The 22,500-nt window shown below is 53.2% G+C and overlaps 1 protein-coding gene and 1 long non-coding RNA gene across 4 annotated transcripts in view; one reads left to right on the top strand and one right to left on the bottom strand.

Annotated features, from left to right (window-relative positions):
- Window positions 1–6,695: 6,695 nt before the first annotated feature.
- LOC135363410 (uncharacterized) overlaps window positions 6,696–22,500 on the top strand; it is a 33,562-nt gene continuing 17,757 nt past the window's right edge. For 2 of the 3 annotated variants that reach the window (XR_010409095.1, XR_010409093.1), the window contains exons 1-3: window positions 6,696–7,222; window positions 10,316–10,575; window positions 13,321–13,438. This is a non-coding gene — a long non-coding RNA (uncharacterized LOC135363410). The remainder of the gene's footprint in view (window positions 7,223–10,315; window positions 10,576–13,320; window positions 13,439–22,500) is intronic. The other variant, XR_010409094.1, reaches the window with a different exon arrangement.
- Window positions 17,495–22,500, bottom strand: part of LOC135363407 (serine/arginine repetitive matrix protein 1-like) — a 9,204-nt gene continuing 4,198 nt past the window's right edge. The window contains exons 3-4 of the mRNA XM_064583951.1: window positions 18,585–22,500; window positions 17,495–18,276 (exon numbers count right to left, since the gene is read on the bottom strand). The exon at window positions 18,585–22,500 is cut by the window's right edge and continues 99 nt beyond it. Of these exons, the coding sequence (XP_064440021.1) occupies window positions 21,526–22,500 (975 nt within the window). The 3' untranslated portion in view covers window positions 17,495–18,276; window positions 18,585–21,525. The remainder of the gene's footprint in view (window positions 18,277–18,584) is intronic.

Here is a 22,500-nt window from a genome sequence, read left to right as displayed (position 1 = left end):
AACCATGCCCAGTATCATGCACGCCCTCCTCCCCCTCCCCCCCTCCCCCTCCCCCTCCCCCCTCCCCCTTCCCCTTCCCCCCCTCCCCCCTTCCCCTCCCCCCTTGGCCCCCTTCCCCCTTCCCCCTTCCCCCTTCCCCTCCCCCCTTCCCCCTTCCCCTCCTCCCTTCCCCTCCTCCCTTCCCCTCCCCCCTTCCCCTCCTCCCTTCCCCTCCCCCCTTCCCCTCCTCCCTTCCCCTCCCCCCTTGGCCCCCTTCCCCTCCCCCTTCCCCCTTCTCCCTTCCCCTCCCCCCTTGGCCCCCTTCCCCTCCCCCTTCCCCCTTCCCCCTTCCCCCTTCCCCCTTCTCCCTTCCCCTCCCCCCTTGGCCCCCTTCCCCTCCTCCCTTCCCCTCCTCCCTTCCCCTCCCCTCGTGGCCCCCTTCCCCTCCCCCCCCTTTGATGTCTACATGAACCGACAGACTGCATGCATGGCATGTATAGATGGATGGATGGATCGATGGATCGATGGATCGATGGATCGATCGATCCATGGATCGAACGGTGAAGAGAGCCAGGGTGAGGGTGAGGGTGAGGGTGAGGGTGAGGGTGAGGGTGAGGGTGAGGGTGAGGGTGAGGGTGAGGGTGAGGGTGAGGGTGAGGGTCCCGTCCGTCCCTCCCTCCTTCCCTATGTCCATCACATTGTTTCGTCACAGATTTTCGAAGTGGAGATACAATTCGCATGCCATATTTCGCATACTCTTAAAAGTGGGCCATTGGGTGGCCTTTTTTTCTTTTTTTTTAAGGTGGCTCACAAAGCTGCACAACCTTCACTGCAATTTCCAGAACATTTCCATCACCGCCAAAAGAAATAAACACCTCTACTACCCCTCCCCCCTTCCTGTCCGCGCCTCGCCCCCACCCGCCGTCACCGTCGCCCTCGCCGTCACCGTCGCCCTCGCCCTCACCCGGGCTCTCTTCACTGTTCTCCCCCAACAGGGAGTAGAAAGGGAAGTTAGAGGGAACATTCTTCCTCCCCTACACCTGCTGAACGCACATGGACACACACCGCAACCCTCCCCGCCAGGCGCGCGCACCCACCCACCCCCGCCCCGCCAAGCCCCGCCCCGCCACGCCACGCCACGCCACGCCCCCCATCCCGGCCTTACGTGTACCTTACGTACCTCTGCACGGACTCGAGATTTGGCAATAGCCTTGATTGCCCTGCAATGTTTCCAAACCTCGGCGCTCCCCAACCTTCCCCACCCCGACCCCCGCCCCTTCGAAGAAGAACTAACCTAATTCGGGGAGCTTCCAGGTTGCTTGAACGCCTGAAATGGTGGGGACAGAGGCGTTCCTGGAGAGGGGTCACGGAACACGGAAGCTCTGCCCCCCTTCCCTTTGCCTCTGTTCCATCTGGAGTTTCCTCAGTTGTATCCTTTTAGGACACAGCGGTCATGTAAGAAATGAGAAAAAAAAGGACTGAAGGACTGAACCGGGCTAGACTGGTTTAAAATTCTTCACTAGCGTCCATGCCGAATACATTTCGACGACAGGGGCCTTCGCACGGCTTTTGGTGCACAGAAGACCGATGCACCGAAGCCTGCCGATCTCGGGACGTGTCCACGAGGGGAAAGAGTGTCAGCCTATCGGAAAAGAGAGTCGGTTAACGTAGATTGCAAAGGCATTCGTTCATCCCGAGAGACTTCCTCTCCATGATGGCGGGTGGCGCGAGATGGAAGAGTTGGCTTCCATGAAAAAGGGGCCCTTTCTTGAAGACCCTGCCCAGCTATCGGGGTTTTGTTGGTTTGTGTTTTGTCATCTGTGATAGGAAGGCATCTTCTTAGCCATCGGGAGGGAAACCTCAACAAATTCAGCCATTCAGATCACAAGGGATTTCTTGGGTTTGGTGGATCTGAGATCTGGTCTGCCTCCGACTGCTCCCCGAGATTGCCTTTATGCCGAGAATGGGATTCCTCATCAGACACACAGAAGTCCGGCTCCTTGCCACGGAGCTGGCTGCTCTATGGATGCCTTTAAAAAGGAAGCCTGCCTTTAATTCGGACGTCGGAACGTGATCGGTCGCTTTTTCATGGGGGGTTGGCCAATTAAATTTCCCCCGCCTTGGGCGCCTGGGTGGCTCAGTTGGTTAAGCGGCTGCCTTCGGCTCCGGTCATGATCCTGGAGTCCCTGGATCGAGTCCCGCATCGGGCTCCCTGCTCAGCAGGGAGTCTGCTTCTCCCTCTGACCCTCCCCCCTCTCATGTGCTCTCTCTCATTCATTCTCTCTCTCTCTCTCTCTCTCTCTCTCTCTCTGTCTCAAATAAATAAACAAACAAACAAACAAACAAATAAATAAATAAATAAAATCTTAAAAAAAAAAAATTCCCCCCGCCTTACAAAGCAGAGACTGGTGAAGGGTCCTCCAAGTGCCCTCTGGAAATCAAGAGCTTCTGTATCAAGAGGCTGGAAAACGCATCTTCCCCTTCTTCCTGGTGAATCCAATTCTAGGGGTTGATTCAAAGGAAATCATGTTTTAGATGCTAAAACGTAAAGCTTACTTTTGCAAAAATGTGCATCGCGGCATAGGGTTTAGGAATCCCTTGTGGCAGACCGACAACCGTGTGTCCCTCACGTCCCGGCACGTGTGCACCCTCACGTCCTATGACTTCGATGCTCCTGCTATCCAGAGGTAGGCTTGATTGCTCTGTCCCTTGATTTTGGACCGGGTCTTGGGACTTGTCTTGACCCAAAGAATAGAGCAGAAGTGACACTTGGCTGGTTTCACAGCCTACACCTGAAGAGGTGGTCTGCCGGCGTTCTCGACCTTCTTGGCATGCCGTCCTGAGACCTCCACGTAAGAAAGCCAGTCTAGCTGACTGGAGCATGAGAGGCATTGACAACAGAGGCAGCCCGGTGCTCGGCGGCACCGACTGCCAGACGTGTGAAAGTTGACCCTCTGGCCGAAAGCCACTGCTTGAGTGAGCCCGGCGTAAACCCGCAGAACCCAAGGGGCCACCCAGGGCAAGCACCAGGAAGTTATCGATAAAGAAATGCTGTTTCGAGCCATTGCGGTGTTAGGATGATGCACCCTGAGGATCAGCTAGCTGCGCAGCAGCGATAGATACCGTGCACACAGATACACACCACACAACACACCACACCACACCCCCCCCCCACACACACGTGTGCAGAAAACCAAACCAACGAAACAAACCAAAACTCTGTAGAACCCTGCACCAAATGTTGAGGAAACAACGGCCCACCCTCACAAGAAACACCTGCACGCTACATGTACAATGCATAGGGAGCCTATACTTGCAAGTGCTTACTTGCATGGGAAACATTTCACGATAACATGAGTCTCAGATGGCCCAAGCGGGGTTCTTTTGACATGTCTGAATTGTGTACACAATTAGAGAAAGCCTGCTAGGAGACTGGGTGATCAGAAACTAGGAAGCTCTTTGGTTCCCTCAGTGAAGCCCCGACTTTTGGGGAGGAACCAACACTCAGGGAGATGCTCTGGTCTTCATTTGGTTGGTTGGTTGGTTGGTTGGTTGGTTGGTTGGTTGCTGCAGCTTTTGCTATCTTTGCATAAAACCGACCCTGTTTCCATTGGGAATGGAAAACAACTGACGGGTGGGATCTGTACACGGTAATGCTGCTTCGCAGTTGCATTTGTTTTACTAAAAGAGGGAGATTTGAACATTGGGTCTTTCGTGTCCTCTCCATTCATGTCCTCTCCACAAATAAGACTGAAACAAAGGCTAAAATTTGTTTGCATCTTGTTTGTGTCTATGTGTCCGTATGTGTTATACATGTGAGGTATTTCCTCCACCTCCGGGTGCTATTGCTAACATCCATTTGTAAAGGAGCTCTATTTAATGAGTTCTATTTTTATTTTATTTTATTTTATTTTATTTATTTTATTCTTTAAAGATTTTATTTATTTATTTGACAGAGAGAGACACAGCGAGAGAGGGAACACAAGCAGGCGGAGTGGGAGAGGGAGAAGCAGGCTTCCCGCCGAGCAGGGAGCCCGATGCAGGGGCTTGATCCCAGGACCCTCGGATCATGACCTGAGCTAAAGGCAGACGCTTAACCACTGAGCCATCCAGGTGCCCCGAGTTTTATTTTTATTAAAGATTCTATTTATGTCTTTGAAAGAAAGCGAGTGAGAGAGCACACGAGCTGGGGGTGGGGGGGCATTGGGAGAGGGAGAAGCAGACTCCCCGCGGAGCAGGGAGCCGGATGTGGGGCTCCATCCCAGGACCCCAGGATCATGATGTGAACGCAAGGCAGACACTTAACTGCCTGAGCCACACAGGTGCCCCTACTTAAAGAGTTTAGAGGCAGGTGCTCGTAAAAATCGGGCATGGTAAAACTCAGATAAGAATAAACCCAGTTTTTCAAGCTCACATGATCTGGGATGAAATTCCCTACATTCAGACTCTTATGTCACTCCACAATAAAGATGCCTCAAGGTAAGGGACCCAAGGGACGGCCCAGAGATAGACAAAAATTTAACACACCTGACCTTACCCCCACTTCCCAACAGTCAAAATAATGAAGAAGAGGAGGAAGACAGGCCGATGCTAGAAATCTGAAATCCACTCCTCCTCCTCCCCAAGTACAGGCACCAGAACCGATGCCCAACCCACTGGCTTCCGGAGGGCTGAAAAGCCACCACAGACAAAGCCTATTAAGCAGAAGGAGATGAAGAAAGGGGCGGAGGCGGAGGCGGAGGCGGAGGCGGAGGCGGAGGCGGAGGCGGAGGCGGAGGCGGAGGCGGAGGCGGAGGCGGAGGCGGAGGCGGAGGCGGAGGCGGAGGCGGAGGGAGAGAAAAAAAAGAAAAGGTTCGTCCAAAACTGTAAATGTATATGTGCCCTGGGCCTTACCAATGGCTCCCTTGCCGCCTCCCCTGCCCCGTTTCTGCACCACTGGTGTGTGTGCCTGGAGTGCTCTACTCCCCTGCCGCCGTCTCAGCCGCCCTTCCCTACCCCCGCCCCCCCGCCCCCCCCCCCCCGGGTGCCATGGGCTCCCCTTTCTCCTCCTCCTCCTCCTCCTCCTCCCCACCCCCTTATCAAGGAGCAAAAGCCCTTGCCCTTGGGCCCAAGCCCTTGGGCCACCTCCTTATGAGGTTTAAATTGGAGCACCTCCCAAACTAGCAGGAAGGGGCCCGAGGGCTCCGCTGATCTTAGACCGCCCGCTTCAGACTTTCCCCAAGGAGTCTGATGGGGGAAAACAATCGATTGACTTTTTAGTGGACGCAGGTGCAACTTCTTTGGCGTTAAAGCCAATTCAAGGTTGTTGGTTTATTTTAAAAAGACGTGGTTTTGGAGCTATCAATGTCACACATAATACAAATAATCAACTTTGCGTTTCTTTCTTTCTTTCTTTCTTTCTTTCTTTCTTTCTTTCTTTCTTTCTTTCTTTCTCCTTTTTTCTTTCTTTCTTTCTTTCTTTCTTTCTTTCTTTCTTTCTTTCTTTCTTTCTTTCCTTTTCTTTCTTTTCTTTGTCATAAAAGCACTTGGATTCGGTTCTCCCTGCGTTACAAGCCGTTGGGTGGGCAGTGGAATGTGCCACGCTCCCGTCACAACAGTGAGCCTGTATTTGTGGTTATCAAAATATACCTCTCCATCACCTTTATAAAAACCAACCAACCAACCAACCACGTTTGGGTGCCTGGGTGGCTCAGTCGTTCAGCGTCTGCCTTCGGCTCAGGTCATGATCCCAGGGTCCTGGGATCGAGCCCCGCATTGGGCTCCCTGTTCATTGGGGAACCTTCTTTTCCCTCTGTCCCTTCCCCTGCTTGTGTTCCCTCTCTCGCTGTGTCTCTCTCTGTCAAATAAATAAAATTTATGAAATATATTCATACATTTGCCAATCTAAAGAATTCTGGTGTAATAGAGAGTGCGCCATTGGTTACTACTAACGTTTCACCAGAGACTGAGATTTCTAAGAATTAAAATTCTGCCACATGGAATTGGGACTGCTACAAAATGATAACAAAAACAACTCCGTGTGTGGGAAGGTAGGAGACGTGTAAAAGAGGTACAAGAAATGAGAAAACATTTTTTTTGTTGAGGGAAAAGGAAGTAATGGTGTACTGAAACGGGACTGGGTACTTAAAGAAAGAAAACTTTAAGACCGAGTCTGAATGAAAAAGGAAATTGTGGAAGGGGTTTGTGAAGGAGAATTTTTGAAAAGGAATTTTATGCATGGTCAGGACTGACTGAGCTTGGGAGAAGGCAGTTTGAAAAGCACACTGGTGGAACTGGAGGGTATTATGTTGAGCGAAATAAGTCAAACAGAGAAAGACATGTATCCTATGATCTCACGGATAGGAGGAATTCTTAATCGCAGGAAACAAGCTGAGGGTTGCTGGAGTGGGGGGTGGGGTGGGAGGGATGGGGTGACTGGCTGATAGACACTGGGGAGGGTAGGTGCTCTGGCAAGCGCTGTGAATTGTGCAAGACTGTTGAATCTCAGATCTGTACCTCTGAAACAAATAACGCAATCTATGTGAAGAAGAAAAAAAAAATAGAAGAAGGTAGCGGGAGGGGACGAATGAAGCGGGGGAAATCGGAGGGGCGGACGAACCATGAGAGACGATGGACTCTGAACAACAAACTGAGGGTTCTAGAGGGGAGGGGGGTGGGAGGATGGGTTAGCCTGGTGGTGGGTATTGAGGAGGGCCCATTCTGCATGGAGCACTGGGTGTTGTGCACAAACAATGAATCATGGAACACCACATCTAAAACTAATGATGTAATGTAGGGGATTAACATAAGAATAAAAAAAAGAAGAAGAAAAGCACACTGGTATAAGATTGAGATTTGGGTTTTCTATGTTAAAATGACAAGGTTTTCTTGGATTGTTAGTGTACTCTTTTTTTCTTTCTTAAGATTGTATTTATTTATTTGACAGAGAGAGACACAGCGAGAGAGGGAACACAAGCAGGGGGAGCGGGAGAGGGAGAAGCAGGCTCCCGGCCAAGCAGAGAGCCCGATGTGGGGCTCGATCCCAAGACCCTGGGATCATGACCTGAGCCGAAGGCCGACAGACGCTTGACGACTGAGCCACCCAGGCGCTCCTCCGAGATTTTATTTTTTAAATAATCTCTACACTGAACGTGGGGCTCGAACTCACAACCCTGAGATCAAGAGTCGTGCTCTCTACCGACTGAGCCAGCCAGGTGCCCCTGGACTGTCATCTCGAAGAGACACATGCGTAGACTCAGATATGGTGAGACTGCTTTAAGAAAGTCAGATTGACTTTATGGAGCCAGTAAAGCCCCTTAGAAATGTTGGCCTGATAACCTTGCTTAGAGAGGTCCCCTCAACCTTACCAGGTGAGTGAAGAGTACCACCTCCTGGCAGATGCAGGAACTTCAGGAAATTTGGAGGCCCTCAAAGAAGAGAGGAATTCACCCAAATCTACAAGTCTTTTTTTTTTTTGTAATTTTTTTTATTCTTATGTTAATCCCCGTACATCACATCATTAGTTTTAGATGTAGTGTTCCATGATTCATTGTTTGTGCACAACACCCAGTGCTCCATGCAGAATGCGCCCTCCTCAATACCCACCACCAGGCTAACCCATCCTCCCACCCCCCTCCCCTCTAGAACCCTCAGTTTGTTGTTCAGAGTCCATCGTCTCTCCTGGTTCGTCTACCCCTCCGCAAATCTACAAGTCTTGCAGGCGAATCTGATGGCCAATATTTGGCTTGGTTCTCGGCTTTAAAAAGGCAGTTAAAGGATCAATCTAAAATTCCTTGTAAAAAGCTCCATCAAAGCAGATTTAAAAGAAGGAAAGGAAAAAGAAAAGAGAAGAAAGACCCCATATATGGTCAATTGCTATTCTTGCTGTCCCTACGTAGATGATTGGGCCAAGTTTGTTAAAACTGGACTTGTTTTACAAACAAATTAATCTTCTTTTGGCTATCTTTGACAGGAATGAAGGTGACTTTAGAGAGAAAGATTACATTTCAATAACACACTTTTGTGAGTGTTAGATTAATTATCTTTGAACGTTTATTGTTTGCCTATAAAACTGGACTGGATCCTGGATCCTTCTGGTTTCCTTGAGTATCTGACTGTGACTCTTCAAACTAAGGTTTCCAACATTCTCCCATTCTCTCTCTTTTTTTTAATTAATTTATTTTTTTATTCTTAGGTTAATCCCCATACATTACATCATTAGTTTTAGATGAAGTATTCCATGATTCATTGTTTGTGCATAACACCCAGTGCTCCATGCAGAATGGGCCCTCCTCAATACCCACCACCAGGCTAACCCATCCTCCCACCCCCCTCCCCTCTAGAACCCTCAGTTTGTTGTTCAGAGTCCATCGTCTCTCATGGTTCGTCCGCCCCTCCGATTTCCCCCCGCTTCATTCGTCCCCTCCCGCTACCTCCTCCTCCTCCTCCTCCTTCTTCCTCCTCCTCCTCCTCTTCTTCTTCTTCTTCTTCTTTTCTCCTTCTTCTTCTTCTTCTCCTTCTTCTTCTTCTTCTTCTTCTTCTTCTTCTTCTTCTTCTTCTTCTTCTCCTTCTCTCCTTCTCCTTCTTCTTCTTCTTCTTCTTCTTCTTCTTCTTCTTCTTCTTCTTCTTCTTCTTCTCTCCTTCTTCTTCTTCTTCTTCTTCTTCTTCTTCTTCTTCTTCTTCTCTCCTTCTTCTTCTTCTTCTCTCCTTCTTCTTCTTCTTCTTCTTCTTCTTTTCTTCTTCTTCTTCTTCTCTCCTTCTTCTTCTTCTTCTTCTTCTTCTTCTTTTCTTCTTCTTCTTTTCTTCTCCTTCTTCTTTTCTTCTTCTTTTCGTCTTCTTCTTTTCTTCTCCTTCTTCTTTTCTCCTCCTCCTTTTCTCCTCCTCCTCCTCCTCCTCCTCCTCCTTCTTCTTCTTCTTCTTTTTTTCCCCTTAACATATATTGCATTATTTGTTTCAGAACATTCTCCCATTCTCTTATCTTACAATCATTAAGAACTAAAACTGTCCTTTTTCCTGAAGTCTGGCAAATGAAAGCTGGACAACTTGAAATAAATTTCAGGGAAATGACCACAATAACTCATATATAGACAATCTTTGTGCCTGTTGCTCTATGAGTCACTCAAAATGAGACATTTGAACTATACGCCAGAAAAATTAGTCAGATTGCCCCTGCCCACTCCCACTCTATTGGAGGATGCTTCAAGCCTGACATCTAGAGACCTTCTCACTGGCAGCCCTCTGGACTTAGACACCAGGTGTATCCCTTGTTCCAACCATTAACCATGTTTTCCTTTTGTTTCCATAGAAATGCCTCTTATTAACTACAAGATCACTTGCTGAATGAGGCAGAGTCTATGATCCTTAATTCCACCTTGCTGCACCTGTATTAACTCCTCTTTGGAAAATAAGAACCCATATAAATAGGGGCACCTGGCTGGCTCAGCTGGTAGAACATACGACTCTAGATCTCGGGGTTGTGAGTTCGAGCCCCACATTGAGTGTAGAGATTACTTAATAGAAATCTTTAAAGAAAAAAAAAAATAAAAAAGAACCCATGTAAATAAAATCAAACACTAAGCTACTTGGCTACCAGAAGCCCTTCACCACCACAACCTACCGCCCCCCCCCCAGGGGAGGGGCTCAGACTAATTTACTGATCTGTATTCTTGGATACCCACCGATATCAGATCAATTTGAGAGAGAATGAGAGAATTGGGTTTGACTCTACTGTTACTATTCCTTAGACTACACTTGGGGATAAAATCAATGGTGTCATGTAGTCCCAAACCATGTAGAAAAATAACCAAGTTCTCAGATAAGGAACTATCTCTGAGACCCCCTCCATTAGCACAAGGGACCAAAAATTGCGACCTGCAGTGTCTCAGATCCTTCCATTCCAAAGCCTCTACTGCACCCTAATTCAGCTTGAAGCAGTTAAATAAAGAAGGCAGACCTCTGCCCATGTGTCATAGAAATGGAATGCAGGATGGACAAGGGGAAATTTTAACAGGGAAAAATGTAGCATGTCTGACTCCCTGTTATTTTTATTCCCTTTTAACCTGTAGGTTAAAAACTTCTGTTTAGCCCTGAACATAGCCATGTTACAGCTAAGATTTACAGAAACTGTCGTTTACCCAAAACCTACCTCCCCTGAGGAGATGAAAGAATAGCCACAGCCATCATCATCCCAATTCCCTAAGACTGAGGAATGATCCTCACTTGGTGGGGGTGGGGGTGGGGGTGGGGGTGGGGATTGAAACCGTGCCCCATAAGGTTAATGAGGTTGATGCTAGCAGAAAGCTTAAAGCTGGTTTTTCAGGGAACTGTTTCCCCCTAGTCAGCTATTGTGTCTTTTCAGGCCCTGCTACCAAATACTGGCTGTCTCTGCAGAAGTCTGGACTCAAGGTCAACTGATAATGGCTGCAGCCTATGAAGAAGCGAGGTCCTGATTCCTTACCTGAGAAAAGGAGCCTAAGACCCCATCCAGGTTGTACCAGCTCTCAGAGCATGCCCACAGCCTCTTCTCCTTGTCCTCAGATAACCTCCTGACATCAGGGACTCAGTTTTGCCTCATTCAGATGTCAGGTCTCCACCCCGAAGTAAACATGGGAATCTATGGTACATATGTTTCCTGAATATACGTGCTCCAACTTTCGCCATGAATAATCATAAATGTCCCTGCCCTTTTCCTTTTTGAAGTTTGATTGTTTGTTTTTATTTATTTATTTCAGAGAGAGAGACACACAGAGAGAGACAGAGACAGAGAGAGAAACACACAGAGAGAGAGAGAGACAGAGAGACAGAGAGACAGAGAGACAGAGAGACAGAGAGCTTGCACGCATGGGTGGGTGGAGGGGCAGAGGGAGAGGGAGAAGACTCCCCATTGAGCAGGGAGCCCCAGAGGGGTGGGGCTCGATCCCAGCACCCTGAGATTATGACCTGAGCTGAAGGCAGATGCTCAACCGGCAGCCACCCAGGCGCCCCTCCATTCCATTTTTTTTTTTTAAAGAGATAAACATTACATACTTTATTTTTAAAAATTCATTCATTCATTCATTCATTCATTCATTCATTCATTCATTCATTTTTCATCATCTGTAGTCCCAGTGTAGGGCTTGAACTCAGGACCCTGACTGAGATCAAGAGTCATGTGCTGTTCTGACTGAGCCACCCAGGTGCTCCTTCTGTTCCATATTTTAAACAACCCTGGGATCATGGCTCAGAGTCACAGTTGGCCCAATGAGACTCACACTCACCCCTCTGTGCAGAGGTGCCATCTGTGGGGCTGGTTCCTGTTTGTCCATCTTCCTTCCTCCTCTTACTGGACAGGAAGGTGGTGTGCGAAAACAGCCAGTGACTACGTGGAATGAGACCGAGGATTTCCCTTGGGAAGCAGGTGGGAGAGGGAGGACAGGTCGATGGATAATCAATAAACTGTTTTTTTTTTTTTTTTTTAAGATTGTATTTATTTATTTATTTGACAGAGAGAGACACAGCGAGAGAGGGAACACAAGCAGGGGGAGTGGGAGAGGGAGAAGCGGGCTTCCCGCGGAGCAGGGAGCCCGATGCGGAGCTCGATCCCAGGACCCTGGGATCATGACCTGAGCCGAAGGCACATGCTTAATGACTGAGCCACCCAGGTGCCCCAACAATCAATAAACTGTTAATGTTGATTTAGAGGAGTGTGCTTGCTGGGCCCATAACTCGGTGGATGAGTTAGAACGGTCCCTGTCAGGCCTCCCTTAGCCCTTAGCCCTTAGCCCTTATCACTCCATGCTTGTGTTTGGCCTCTGACCGCTAAGATACCACCATCATGTGTTCAAGGTCCTCCTCAGACTCAGCCAGCCACACCATGCCACACCCTCCTACCTGCACACCCATCCCTGGAAGGCAGTATAGTAAGACATCATCCCCCACATTCATGATTCCCAAAGGGTTTACTGGAGTTTCGTGGGTTAGGAAAAGGAGGGGACTCTTTTTGCCCCCAGATGAGGTGAGCTCTTCAGACACCCTCTTTCCCCTTCCCCTCCTCCCTCCCTCCCTTCCCTCCCTCCCTCCCTCCCTCCCTCCCTCCCTCCCTCCCTCCCTTCCGTCCCTCCCTCCCTCCCTCCCTCATCTCTCTCCGAAGTTTGCAAGCTGCAGCCTAAGGGTTAGGGGGAGTTGAGGAAAGCCATTGAATGGAGGGAAGCTCCAGGCTCTGACTTTAACAGAAAGCTTTCTGCATTTGAATGAAGCGATTGAATGAGGCCCATTAGAATGGATCACCCTGAACGTCCCATCAGCCGCCCCAGCCCCAGCCCCAGCCCCCCCATCCCCCCCCAACTGAAGTCCTCTGGTCGAATTGGAACAGTAGGCTGGGGGGGGGGGGGGGCTGTCCATCCTAAGTTGGTAACTAGGCCCCTGGTCCATAGGGAAAAAATCACGCACGGGTACAGATGAGTTGGTAGCTCAGGCAAAGTGGTCGAAGTGTTGGCAAGGTTTCCGTGGATGAGGGGAGATTTGTTCTGGGACCACCCTCCCATATACATCTCTGGCTGAGAAGAGGACAGGGGAGCCCTGTGGGGGTGGGGGTGGGGGTGGGGGTGGGGGGGCGGGACCCAGATCTGGAGCTCGGAGTGGACTATAGCCGCTGCCTGCCCGGGTGTGTGTGCCTGGGGGGCGGGGGGGGGGGCGCTGAGGGATAAGGGCTGAGGGTGGTGGGGTCTGCTCACGCTGACTCCTGCAACTCAATTCATCCTGGGAACCTTCTGTTGTTTCTGCTGAGGTGCCAGGTGCTGTGATGACCAAAGCTAAACTCCTCTCTTTGCCTAGTTCTTAAAAGGCCTGATCCTCCTGTTATCTTGTTAAATGGACCGACCCCTGCACCCTCCCATCCTGCCAGACCCCTTGTGCAAATACTTCCACTTGAAGAGTTCTTTCTCTGAATCTAGAAAATAAACAGACAACACCCACCAGCCACACCGACCCCATTGCCACAAATACCTAGCAAAGACAAATCTAGCTGGTCTCCTTCTGCCTCAAGGCACTTTAGAGAGTCACTCTCTCAGACACACCTTAGGCTCAATTACAGGCTGCTGTCTCCCTTTCTCTGGCACAATTCCATCCCTGGAGGAGCCCCATATCGCATCTGCAGCCGTGAGCTGGAGACAGTATGCTCAAGTGACCGGGTGGTAGCACCGTAACTTTGAAATGACCTATACCCCAAGTCATCCATGAACATGGTCCCTGGAAATCTTTGACATTCACGTGCCTCTGATGAAATCCTTGCTTTGGAAACTCCAGCACCCATAGCCAATCTTGTCCATGTTCTGCTAACCTTTGCTCGCCCTCTGTTCGCCTGATATCTTGCCTGATTGTTTACAGAGAAATTAGATCCCATCCAGCAAGAGCTGAATCCGAGTCCTCTGCTCACCCCACGACGGAAAAGAATATGCACAGGCCTGCATCCCTCTTCTCCTTCTCCACCATGTCGGAAGAAAAGGTGGCCCTCCCTCCTCCCATCAGAACCCAAACCCGAGATAAGACTTAGATATAAAGGAAACCAGCATACTGTTTTGAACTCTATATACACTTGTAAAAAACGAGCAGCGGCAAGGAAACACACAAACCACCACCCCCCCCCCCCCACACACAGGTGCAAGGAGGGTGCGCTGACTCGCTGAATCTCCCCCTTTTCTCCCGAGAGGCATCCCCCCCATCCCCCGCCCCCCCCCGAAGATGTCCTCCCTATGCCGGAAGGGGAGTGAGTGACGTTCTTTTCTTCCTTTTTTTTTTTTTTTAAATTATTCTTTTTAAAAGACTTTTATTTATTTGAGAGGAGGGGTGGGGGGAGGGAGGGGGGAGGGAGGGAGAGAGAGAGAGAGAGAGAGAGATTGAGAGAGAGAGAAGCAGAGTCTCCGCCGAGCAGGGAGCCCGATGTGGGGCTGGATCCCCGGACCCTGAGCTCAGGGCCTGAGCCGAAGGCAGGCGGACGGTTCACGGATTGAGCCAGCCAGGCGCCCCAGCTTTCTTGTTTCTTTGTCTGCCTGCTTGCCTGCGTGTTGGGTCTGTGGATGTCTGATGCCTGCCCTCTGATTTCGTGGGGAGGTGGGCCGTCTTTCCTCCTTCCAATGGCCTTTGCGCATTTGTCAAACTTCTGTCGGGCTTGGGCCTATCTGTTTGGGTATCTGTGGCGTTCCATCCACCGACCTGTCTCTTTTGTCTGCCAACATCACAGGGTCTCTATCGCCTCTATACATAAGCATGAAACGGGCCCGGAGAGGACGACTTTGTTTCCTGAGTTTTGTTTTGTTTTCTTCGAAATCACCATAGCGATTCTAATTCCTTTTGCCTGTCTGCTTGTGTATGTAATCTGTACACCCATCCAGTGCGGTGCTGGAACTCACGACGCCCGCCGATCAAGAGTCGCGGTCGCGTGGGCCTCCTCCGACCGAGCCAGCCAGGTGCCCTGAAATACGTGTACTTGAAAAACCAATGTGAAGCCTGCACCCGTGAACTTTTTTTTTTAAAGATTTTATTTATTTATTTGAGACAGAGAGAATGAGAGAGACAGAGAGCACATGAGAGGGGGGAAGGGTCAGAGGGAGAAGCAGACTCCCTGCCGAGCAGGGAGCCCGATGCGGGACTCGATCCCGGGACTCCGGGATCATGACCTGAGCCGAAGGCAGTCGCTTAACCAACTGAGCCACCCAGGCGCCCTTTTTTTTCTTTTCTTTTCTTTTTTTTTTTTAATAGATGCACCCGTGAAGTGTTTACTGCGAAACCTTCTTTTGATCGTCGCACTCTTGAGTGGAGGCCGTACCAGTAAAGAACGTAGTTTAGCCAACTCAGGAAGAGATCAGCTTTAAAGGAAAACCTTCTTTTCGAGTTTGTGATGTCTGGTCCTTTCTCTCAACTCGATCGATGTCCAGCCTTCAGAGCCACATTATTTGCTTGGTCTCTCTCTCTCTCTCTCTCTCTCTCTCTCTCTCTCTCTCGTCTGTGTTTCCTCGTGTACTTTCCTGATGCTCAGGATTTATGGTTTAGAGAGAACAGTTTTCAGCCTGGTGTGTGTGTGGGGGGGGGGGGATGTTGTGAAGTGGGATCAGGGATTCACGCGGGTAAGGAGGAGGCAAGGAGAAAGGCTTGGTTGGGAAGGAAACCATTAAAGGTCCATGTTGAAATGGTGAAGTTTATTTTATTTATTTATTTATTTATTTATTTATTTATTTATTTATTTATTTATTTATTTACTTTTTAAAGATTTTATTTATTTATTTGACAGAGAGAGACAGCGAGAGAGAGAACACAGGCAGGGGGAGTGGGAGAGGGAGAAGCAGGCCTCCCGCGGAGCAGGGAGCCCGATGTGGGGCTCGATCCCAGGGCCCTGGGCTCGTCACCTGAGCCGAAGGCGGACGCTTAACGACTGAGCCACCCCCCAGGTGCCCCGAAATGGTGAAGTTCAATGTAGTAAGAGTTACCTTTAATCAAAGGAATTCTTTTTTTTTTCTTTTATTTTATTCTTATGTTAATCCCCATACATTACATCATTAGTTTTAGATGAAGTGTTCCATGATTCATTGTTTGTGCACAACACCCACTGCTCCATGCAGAATGGGCCCTCCTCAATACCCACCACCAGGCTAACCCATCCTCCCACCCCCCTCCCCTCTAGAACCCTCAGTTTGTTGTTCAGAGTCCATCGTCTCTCATGGTTCGTCTACCCCTCTGATTTCCCCCCGCTTCATTCTTCCCCTCCTGCTACCTCCTCCTCCTCCTCCTCCTCCTCCTCCTCCTCCTTCTTCTTCTTCTTCTTTTTTTTTTCTTAACATAGATTGCATTATTATTTGTTTCAGAGGTACAGATCTGAGATTCAACAGTCTTGCACAATTCACAGCGCTTACCAGAGCACACACCCTCCCCAGTGTCCATCACCCAGTCACCCCATCCCTCCCACCCCACCCCCCACTCCAACAACACTCAGTTTGTTTCCTGCGATTAAGATAATCAAAGGAATTCTTGCTGGAGGTTGCTTCTCCCCTCTCCTCCCTGGATAGGGGAGTGAAGTTTTTTCGAGGTCCCTAGTGGACACAGAAAGCGTTCAAGTGCCCCTAGCACCTATGGATGGGGCTCTGTTGCCCTCTAGTGTCCTATCCTCTGCTACTGCTGCTCGTGGTTTCCTCTGACGTCGTATTCGTCACAGGTGTGTATCTTTGATGGTTAATGCTGCTCGGTGTCGGTTGTTTGCGTGTTTGTTTTTGAAAGCTTTTTGAGTGATCATCCAGCATGGTGCTGGAACTCACGACCCCTGCAGATCAAGAGTCGCAGTCGCGTGGGCCTCCTCCGACCGGAGCCAGTCAGGTGCCCTGAAATGCGCTTAGTTGAAACAGGAAGAAAGAAAAAACAAAAAACAAAACCCAAACCATTTTTTTTTTCCCCCTTTACGAGCCAGAGGAAGTTCTACGCCTTGTTTTTGTTTTACCCTTAATAGCATGGAACAGTTCTCCTCCTCCTCCTCCTCCTCCTCCTCCTCCTCCTTCTTCTTCTTCTCCATCATCATCATCATCATCATCAATATTTAACTCTTCTAGAGCACCTCCCCCGCCCACCCCGTACTAGTGTTGGACGGCACGGATGTCCCGGAACTGGATTTCTTTAAAGATATATATTTTTACGATTTTATTGATTTATTTGACAGAGGGAGACACAGCGAGAGAGGGAACACAAGCAGGGGGAGTGGGAGAGGGAGAAGCAGGCTTCCTGCCGAGCAGGGAGCCCGATGCGGGACTCGATCCCGGGACTCCGGGATCATGACCTGAGCCGAAGGCAGTCGCTTAACCAACTGAGCCACCCAGGCGCCCTCTTTTTTTTTTTTTCTTAACATAGATTGCATTATTTGTTTCAGAGGTACAGATCTGAGATTCAACAGTCTTGCACAATTCACAGCGCTTGCCAGAGCACCTACCCTCCCCAGTGTCTATCACCCAGTCACCCCATCCCTCCCACCCCACCCCCCACTCCAGCAACCCTCAGCTTGTTTCCTGCGATTAAGAATTCCTCCTATCCGTGAGATCATAGGATACATGTCTTTCTCTGTTTGACTTATTTCACTCAACATAATACCCTCCAGTTCCATCCACGTCGTTGCCAATGGCAAGATCTCATTCCTTTTGATGGTTGCATGATATTCCATTGTATGTATATATATACCACATCTTCTTTATCCATTCATCTGTCGATGGACATCTTGGCTCTTTCCACAGTTTGGCTATCGTGGATATTGCTGCTATAAACATCGGGGTGCACGTACCCCTTCGGATCCCTATTTTTGTATCTTTGGGGTAAATACCCAGTAGTGCAATTGCTGGATCATACGGCAGCTCTAGTTTCAACTTTTTGAGGAATCTCCATACAGTTTTCCAGAGTGGCTGCACCAGCTTGCATTCCCACCAACAGTGTAGGAGGGTTCCCCTTTCTCCGCATCCCCGCCAACATCTGTCATTTCCTGACTTGTTACTTTTAGCCATTCTGACTGGTGTGAGGTGGTATCTCATTGAGGTTTTTTTTTTTTTTTTTAAGATTTTATTTATTTATTTGAGAGAGAGAGAGAGACAGAAAGAGAGCATGAGAGGGGGGAGGGTCAGGAGGATCAGAGGGAGAAGCAGACTCCCCGCTGAGCAGGGAGCCCGATGCGGGACTCGATCCTGGGACTCCAGGATCATGACCCGAGCCGAAGGCGGTCGCTTAACCAACTGAGCCACCCAGGCGCCCTCATTGAGGTTTTGATTTGGATTTCCCTGATGCTGAGCGATATTGAGCACTTTTTCATGTGTCTGTTGGCCATTTGGATGTCTTCTTTGGAAAAATGTCTGTTCATGTCTTCTGCCCATTTCTTGATTGGATTCTTTGTTCTTTGGGTGTTGAGTTGGATGAGTTCTTTATAGATTTTGGATACGAGCCCTTTATCTGATATGTCATTTGCAAATATCTTCTCCCATTCTGTCGGTTGTCTTTTGGTTTTGTGGACTGTTTCCTTTGCTTTGCAAAAGCTTTTTATCTTGATGAAGTCCCAATAGTTCATTTTTGCCTTTGCTTCCCTTGCCTTTGGCGATGTTTCTAGGAAGAAGTTGCTTTGGCTGAGGTCAAAGAGGTTGCTGCCTGTGTTCTCCTTTAGGATTTGGATGGACTCCTGTCTCACATTGAGGTCTTTCAACCATTTGGAGTCTATTTTTGTGTGTGGTGTAAGGAAATGGTCCAGTTTCATTCTTCTGCATGTGGCTATCCAATTTTCCCAACACCATTTGTTGAAGAGACTGTCTTTGTTCCATTGGACATTCTTTCCTGCTTTGTCAAAGATGAGTTGACCATAGAGTTGAGGGTCCATTTCTGGGCTCTCTATTCTGCGGAACTGGATTTCTTGAGTGAAGGACTATTTTAACTCCCTTCCTCCCCATTCCGCGCCTGCCCCCGCCCCGCCCCCCGCCCCCGCACGCACCGCCCCGCCCCGCCCCCCGCCCCCGCACGCACCGCCCCGCCCCGCCCCCGCCCCCGCACGCACCGCGCGCCCCGCCCCCCGCCCCCGCACGCCCCGCCCCGCTTGTTGGCCTTGGACGTTATCGCGTACGTGCAGAGACGGATTTGATGTGCACCTTTCTGGGGGTGTGTGTCAATCCCCCCCCCCCCTTCCTGTCCTGAGCTTTCTTCGTATGCTTCAGAGAGACCTCCTCCTCCCCTTAAAATGATAGAAGAGAGAAGGTTCATCCGTGGTGGTTGTCGGAGTACTCGCTTGGTCTCGGTTTTACGGTCCTTGCCCGCCGAAATGTGTCTTAAGTCCTCCCGGAAGCCCGGGCGCCGCAGGTGTGCCGCTGTGGGAGGCCCGTGCCCCACGAGATCGGGCGGCCGGGCGGCCGGGCTGTGCGCCTTCGCGGGCCCGCGATCCGGATCTGCCTCGTTGTTGTTCGCGCCGGTTGTCGGGTGCCACCTGGCGGCCGCTTTTAGATAGCGTGTCCCCGCCGGAGTGTCAGCGATGTCGGCAAGGGATTGTATTTGGCCGCGGTTCCCGAGGCGGAGTACCGGGAGGCCGGCGACGCTAGCGAGATCGGCCCGCTGTCTCCGGGCCACCGGCGCGACCTCCGCTCGCGGGAGATTGAGCCTCCAGGTTTGTGGGCTGGTGGTGGCGCCGCCGCCTCGCTCCCGGAGAGCCACGCTAGGGTGGCCGCCTGGACGGGTCGACCAGCACCCGCCGGTGCCCCCTCCTCCGCCCGCGGGAATGGGAGAGGCTGCGTCGGGCGCCCGGACGCCATCCGGCCCGTGGCTCCGGTCGGCCGTTGGGCCTTCCGTGTCACGCTCGGGCGGTTGGGGACCGGCCTGAGCCTTGCGGGGAAGCCCATGGATGGCGCGACGGGCCCCGCCGCGGGCACGCGTGGGGTCCCGGTCATCGGACCCGATATTTTTTTTTTTTTTTAAGGTTTTTATTTATTTATTTATTTATTTGAGAGAGAGAGAATGAGAGACAGAGAGCATGAGAGGGAGGAGGGTCAGAGGGAGAAGCAGACTCCCCGCCGAGCAGGGAGCCCGATGCGGGACTCGATCCCGGGACTCCAGGATCATGACCCGAGCCGAAGGCAGTCGCTTAACCAACTGAGCCACCCAGGCGCCCCGGACCCGATATTCTTAACAAGTTTTCCGAGGCCCGCTGCGGAGGTGGGGACCCGACCGGGTCGGGCCGGGCCGGGCCGGGCCGCGAGGGCCCCAGGGGCCCGGCTGCGGTTCCCGTTGAGGTCCGGCCTTCGGGGGGACGCCTCCGCGGCATCGCCCCCTTTCCTCAGTCCCGGCCGGGAGTCGGGGACCGGCATGGGGCGGTCCTGAGGCCCGGGGAGGAGGGCGTCCGCAGGGGCCTCCACAGAACTTGGTGAGAATTTCTAAAGTCCCGATTTGGGGACGAAAGGCGGACCCGGGGGCGGGCCTATCCGGGCCGCTCCACCTCCCGCCAAGTCCCTACTCGCTGCCGGCTGCCACCACGTTCCGGGGGTCGACCAGATGGCCCGGGGGGGGGGGGGGGGGGCGCGGGGGGGGCTCCGGGGGGAGACGGGGGCGATGGATTAGTGCTTGGGGCCCGTGGCCGGGACACGGTCCCAGGAGATCCCGGTGACCTGTGGCTAGGCCACGCCAGGCGGCGCGGCTATTTTCTCGCCCGAAATGAGCCCTTTTTGCCGCCAGGTAGGTGCTGGCACGTTATGTTTGGGCGATCCTCTCCTTAAGGGAGGTGGGCTTCTGGGCGTGTGGCGGGGCTCCGGGCTTGACAGGGATGCCAAGCCCGGCTCTGCCGTCGCTGGCCTGAGCCGTCCGCGTGGGCCTGTGCGCCGGCTCCTGTGCCTCCAGGTGGCCCAGGCCGTTGGTGCCGCCTCCGGTCTCCAGCACCCGAGGGCGGTTGTGGGCAGGTGGCGCGTGGGTCCTTTACCCTGTGTCCTCCACTCTGTGGGCACCCGGCTGTGGTCGTGACAACCTCCCGTCCCGCAAGGCTCCGTGCCGCGTGTCAGGCGTTCCTCTCTCTCGGGTTGTCCGGCTGTTCCTGCCCTGGGGTTTTCGAGGGGGTGCCGGTGAGGCCGAAAAAAAACAAAACAAAACAGGCTCCCCCTCGGGTTGCTGTCCTCACCGGCTTCTCCCCTCCTCGGGCTCCTCTCGGCGCTTGTGTTTTGCCAGATCGATGTGGTGCTCTCGCGCTCTCCCGGGCCGGGCCTAAGCCGCGCCAGACGAGGGACGGACGTTCATGGCGAATGGGACCGCTCTTCTCGTTCTGCCCGCGGGCCCCTCGCTCCTTCGCCTCTGCCCGCCGTGGCGGTGAGGTGGGGGGTGCGGGGGGGGTGTGTGCAGGCTCCGGCCCGACCCCGCCTTCCCGTGTTCTGCCTGACGGCGCTCGCGGGCCCGGGGTCCCCCGACGCAGCGGACACTCTCGCTTGCCTTCCCTGGCTTCGTGTGGTGCGCGGTCCTCCCCGCCACGGGGAGGGCCGTCCCGGCGCCGCGCTGCTCACGCGCTTGGGCGTGCTGAGCGCGTTGTGCGCGTGGCCCTCCGTGGTGCCCCTGGAGCGCTCCAGGTCGTCTCAGGTGCCTGAGGCCGAGTCGGTAGCGTCGTTTCCCGTTCCCAGCGAGCCCCCTCCGTCGGGCCACCGCTGTCGGTGGCGTGTCCGAGGAGCGGGTGGTGGAGTCGGTAAGGGAGGCCCACCCCGCCCCCCCCCGTGGGACGCGGGTGCCTCGTCATCCCCCGCCGCAAGCTGTGCTGGTGGTGTTGTGGGGACTGGACTTGGTGGGGCGTGTGTGAGCCGGTTGCGGCGGGCCGAGCCCGCGCTCTGGCGCTTGGCCAGCCGAGGGGCTGCCGCCTTTTTTGCCTGGCATGCCGTGCTTTGTCTCCGCTCGTCGTTGCCTCGCCGGAGGCGCAAAACTCCCGGTTGGTCGGGGACGCGAGCATGGCGTGCGTGGCGTGGCGAAGGGCGGTCTCCTCCCGGGGTCCCGGCCGCGAGCGCTCAGGATTGCCTTGTGGTGCCTGTTCCTTACCGCGCGAATCCACCGCCCGCCCCCCGGAGCCCTTGGCTGTCAGGCCTTCGGAACGCCGTTCCGCGGGGCCCGGACGGGCGGGGGGGCACGATTTGGGTGGGGGCGATGCGCCCTCGGTGAGAAAGCCTTCTCTAGCGATCCGAGAGGGTGCCTTGGGGTACCGGAACCCCCCAGCCGCCGCCCCTCCTCTGCGCGTAGTGGCCACCGGTGCGGGGTGACTACCGTTGCGTGTTGGGCAGAACTTCCTCTCTGCGAGGGGTCTGACTCTGCCGGCCCCGCGGTGGGGGCCGAGCGCCGCTCTTTGCCTACCGCGGCCTGCGCCTCCCCCCTCCGAGTCGGGGGAGGGTCCCGCCGGGCCTGGCCGGCGTCCGGCGCGTGGGGGCTCCCGCGTGCGTGCGAGCGCGCGGGCGGCCGCCCTTCCTCGTGGCGTTGTCTCTCGAGGGGCTCGGGGGGCGCCCCCGCGCGTCCCGCTTCCCCGTGCCGCGCGAGCGGCTGTCTGCCCGCCCGCTCCCGTCCCGAGTCGCCGCTGGCGGTGGCGTGCCGGGCACGGGTCGGGCCGCTCTCGCCTGGGGGCGCTTCCCCCCAGGGTCGTGACTTCCGGGACGGACCGGACAGACGGAGGTTCAAGACGGGACCCCGCGGCGGGGGGGGTTCACGTGGGGTTGGGCCCCAGCAGTGTGGGGCTCGGTTCGTGGTGAGGTGCGCCAAGGGTGCTGAGGCCGGCTGGCGTCCTGGGCGTCGCGGGACCGCTCTCGTGCTGGTGGCGGTGGGATCCCGTGCACGTTTACCTGGTGGCCCGGCTTGCGTCTTCGTTGGCGCGCCCTTCCCCGAACCGGCTCTCCCCCGCACGCGCTCCCGGCCCTCGCCCGCTGTGCTTTCCCCCCCTCCCCGCCGCCGCCGACGGACTCCCGCTGCCCTTGCCTCGACCGGATGCCTGAAGGCGCGTTTGTGTCCTCGATCCGCTCTCTCGGGACCGAAACCGGCCTCGCCGCTTGTTTGGGTGTCGTCCCCTCC

This window comes from Mirounga angustirostris, unplaced genomic scaffold, assembly GCF_029215605.1.
Source record: "Mirounga angustirostris isolate CCGP_5_RB_7025 unplaced genomic scaffold, mMirAng1.0.hap1 SCAF_186, whole genome shotgun sequence".
Taxonomy (NCBI): domain Eukaryota; kingdom Metazoa; phylum Chordata; class Mammalia; order Carnivora; family Phocidae; genus Mirounga; species Mirounga angustirostris.
This window is presented reverse-complemented; position numbering and strand designations above follow the sequence as displayed.